The sequence below is a fragment of the Triticum dicoccoides genome, chromosome 1A (genome assembly GCF_002162155.2).
Source record: "Triticum dicoccoides isolate Atlit2015 ecotype Zavitan chromosome 1A, WEW_v2.0, whole genome shotgun sequence".
Classification (NCBI taxonomy): domain Eukaryota; kingdom Viridiplantae; phylum Streptophyta; class Magnoliopsida; order Poales; family Poaceae; genus Triticum; species Triticum dicoccoides.
Genome location: NC_041380.1, coordinates 91259638 through 91263778, shown reverse-complemented (window position 1 = coordinate 91263778; position 4141 = coordinate 91259638). Strand labels below are relative to the sequence as shown.

At 52.9% G+C, this 4141-nt stretch overlaps 1 protein-coding gene across 1 annotated transcript; it reads right to left on the bottom strand.

Moving 5' to 3' along the window:
• Window positions 1-1238: 1238 nt before the first annotated feature.
• LOC119364867 (protein O-glucosyltransferase 1-like) lies at window positions 1239-3676 on the bottom strand. Its single transcript, XM_037630430.1, has 4 exons — window positions 3288-3676; window positions 2310-3104; window positions 2164-2228; window positions 1239-2067 (listed from the first exon to the last, which is right to left on the bottom strand). The coding sequence occupies exons 1-4, from the start codon at window positions 3417-3419 to the stop codon at window positions 1599-1601; spliced, it is 1461 nt and encodes a 486-aa protein (XP_037486327.1). The 5' UTR covers window positions 3420-3676; the 3' UTR covers window positions 1239-1598.
• Between the last annotated feature and the right edge of the window lie 465 nt (window positions 3677-4141).

The following is a 4141-nucleotide window of genomic DNA, read 5'->3' as shown; positions in this document are numbered from 1 at the left end:
TTTTTGTCAGCTAGTGGATGTTTTTGTTAGCATTAATTGCGTATAGACAAGTCTGGAAAACAGATTCACGTACATTTATTTTGGTCTGTTCAATTTTTAAAAAGTCATATCTTTTAAACCACACGTCGGAATTCAGATTCTTTTCATTGTTGAATTCATCGTGACAAGATCTTCGAAACTAGATCCCGTATGGGTATGTTTCGACGAAATTTTTTTGATGTCAACTTTGGTGCTATATGGTGCAACTAAAGTACTGCATTGTGCAACTTTAATATTACATGGTGCAATTTTTTTTAAAACCAACTTTAGTACTACATGGCTTGTAATTTAGTCTAGTTGCACACACATTGATGTTTAGTTGGCTTATAATGTAGTCTAGTTGCACACACATCGATGTTTAGTTGCCAAAAGGACTAGTTGCACACACATATGCTCAGTTGGCTTGTAATTTAGTCTAGTTGCACACATATTGATGTTTAGTTGGCAGGACACTAGTTGCACACACATATGCGCAATTGACGTGGCAATGTACTCTAGTTGCACACACATTGCTATTTAGTTGGCAGGACTAGTTACACACATATATGCTCAGTTGGCGCGACAATGTAGTCTGGTTCCACACACATTGATGTTTAGTTGGCATGACTACTGGCACACACATATGCTCAGTTGGCGCGGTAACGTAGTCTAGTTGCACACACATTGATGTTTAGTTGGCAGAAAGACTATTGACACACACGTATGCTCAGTTGGCGCGGCATGTAGTCTAGTTGCACACATATTGATGTTTAATTGGCAGGAAGAATAGTTCATCGAAACATCCCCATGTGGGATCTACTTTTGAAAAGCACGTCGCAAGAGTTTCAACGATGAAAACGAATCTGAATTTCGACACACGGATTGAAAGTTATGCCTTTTTAAAATTTAAAATTGCCTAAAATGGCAAGCCGCTCGTTAAGCGTCCCAGACGGCTGTGCACTGGCTAGACACGTCCTTATTATTGAGTCATTTTCAATTTCGCATCAACTTTGATTTTTATGGTATATACTGAAACCATATTGAAATAATTTGGTATATACCGAAACCGAACCGTATTTTAATTTTATACCATATTCATTGAAATATTAATACCGTACAAACTGAAAAACCGTATAAATCAAACCATGTAAACCGAATAAACCGAACGCACAGGATGAATCATTACAAGCGAAACGGCCCTACGAATCACCTTTGTTCAGTTTTGCTTCAAAAGGAATCAAAATAAATCAAATCACCTTGTTCAGAAAACACAAAGCATTCACACTTTTATTAGAGACTAATCCGCATCAAAACTGTGACGTGCCCAGATTAGAACTACACTAGTATCCATCCCTCTACCGCTACCCGGCCCCATTCTGACCCATCCCCTCTCACTCTCAGACAATGAAGGCTTCCAAATCAGCCGCGCCCACGAGCGTATCATCATCCTTGATAATGGCTACGACTACAAGTCAATCCATTGCGCATCGCATGCACCTTTACCCTGGACGCACGGATGCTCAACCTTCACTCCGCATTGATCCGAATCTCCTTACGTGCGGCTTAATTTGCTTTGATCATCAGCCGTCGGACGGCGGCATGGAGCACGGCCCGGCGGTGGAGGGGTACGCGGCGGACGCCTCCAGGAACCTCCTCTGGTGGTCGTCGGCGAGGCAGAGCACGGAGCCGGCGCAGGCCTCTTGGGACGAGTGCGGCGGCGCCGGCCGGAAGTCGAGCAGCGCGGCGTACTCGGTGAGCAGGTGCAGCATGTAGTCGTAGACGGTGTCCATGCCCAGCTCCTGCATGAGCCGCTGCCCGCGCTTCCCGACCCGCTCCGCCTCCTCCGGGTGCGCGTTGCCCCACTCCACGGCGTCCCGGATGGACTCGCACATCCCCACCGTGCTCACCGGCCAGTGGTTCACCCGCGGCTCCAGCCCCCGGCTGAAGAAGTCCTGGTACAGCGGGTCGATCAGCAGCGCCATGGACCCGCACGACAGGATGTACTTGAGGCTCACCGACCACGCGAACCCCTCCGCGTAGATCTTGTACCTGCACCGCCACCCCATCATAAACACGTTAGCCGCCATGGATTGATGGATGGATGCTTGGATAGAGATAGACGAAGGCGATTTACGAGTGATTTACCGGTGCGTGCACTGGCTGGAGAGCTTGGAGTTCTGGTACCCGGACTTGGCCTCCTCCTCCCAGTTCTGCATACAAATGTGATTGTTCAGCTCGATCTCGGCTCGCCACATGTGCATTCAAATGGATAGAGATGGACGACGATTTACTTGGCGCATGATCTCGGCTCGCCACAGGTTGGTGTCGTTGCAGGCGAGCAGCGCGAGGCGGAGGGGCGACGCCACGTCGGGGTTGCCCTTCCAGTACGCCGTGGGCACCCTGTCCGGCCAGCGCACCCGCCTGGAGCCCTGCTTGACGCTCCTGAACTCCCGGGTCCACGGCTCGATGTGCGTCTCCGGCCAGCCCCAGAAGGACCAGTCCGGGAACGGGATGTCAAAGTGGTCGCGGGTGGTGCAGTACCGGAACAGGGGAGGCGGCGGCGGCGCGCCCTCGCCGGTGTGCTCGGTGCGGTTGATGGCCGGCCGGTCCATGCAGTCGAGCATGAGGTCCACGTCCGGGACGCGGCCGGGGTAGCGCCGCATGAGCTGCAGCAGGCTCCACACCGTGAAGAGCGCGCGGCTCTGGACGCAGGCGTAGTAGAGGTCCACGTGCAGCCGCGTCCCGCCGCCCGTGATGGTGATGCGCATGGACGCGCGGTGGCGGCCCGACTCGACGAGCGCGCGCGTGATGCCGCCGCCGCCGCCGTCGCGGCGCCGCCAGGGCGCCAGGTCGCGGCGGATGGCGGCGAAGTAGGACGGGCACCGCCGCGGCCTCGACGCGTTGGCCGCCACCGCCGCCGCCGGCTTCGGCTGCGAGAGCGGCGGCAGGCAGGAGAGGTAGGAGGCGCACCGCAGCGCGGCGTGCGGCGGCGGGCGGCCCTTGTCGTGCGGGAACGGGTGCCACGGCGTCGGCTCCAGGTTGTGCCCCAGCAGCGTCCGCGTCCGGGACAGCGCGTCGTCGTACGCCTGCGACATCAATCACCGTGCCGAGAAACCATGGTCACCATCGACGTGGATGCATACATACACGAAAGAAATCGGCATTGTTCGTCGTGATCAATCTCGAGAAAACTTTCCAATTCGATCCGATTCACAGGGAACGGAGCGCGAAACCAAGAAATGCAAGAATCAACGGCGGGGACGACGAACCGAGTGGAGGACGGCGATGACGATGACGGCGGAGAAGGCGGCGATGGTGGAGACGACGAGGGAGGCGAGGGGAGGGTACCGTCCGGGGCGGGCGGCACGGCCGCCGCCGCCCTCCGGCGTGTAGCCGCCCATGGAGCACGCGGGTGGCCGGAGACGGCGGAACGAGCGGACGTAGCGCGAGTGCAAGTGGAGGAGGAAGTGGGAGGTGACGAGTGCAGGTGTGGACTGATAAGATCCCGCGCCATTCTTGGCATCCTCCCCTCAAATTGTGCAACTGAAAGCCGATCGATCGATCGACTGCTATCTGCTGCATGCCACAACCATCCAACGTTTCTCTCTGGTTTTCTTTTGAAAATTTGTTACGAGGGTGAGGTTTACCTGGTCCTAGCTCCAACCACATCACTTACCATAGAAAATATTCAGTATTTCTTTTAGAGATAAATCTTGAGTAGTTGCTACAAAAAGGGAGAGATGGAGTCCCGGCTACCCAAAGGGTATTCCAGCCTTCTTTATCAGTAGTTTCTTTTTTGAGATGGTGTACCCGCCTTCTTTATCATTATCAATGCAAGAACGTTTTTCTACTTTAATTTAATGGGTCCTATATATCATTATTAATGCATCATCGCGATGATACAACTTACTACTATATCATATCCGGAAAAAGGATCAGATCGAGGATCAAATGGGCACCGAACTTCAATCCTCATGGCGCCCATGCCGTGCTTGGCATGTGTATTCCATTATTGGCATGGGATGATCTCATTGCTTGACACAAATGAGAAGAATAGAGTTTTCTTGGTTAGGGGTGCATATGGAATGACATTCCACGAGTGCAATCATGTTGCAGATACAGG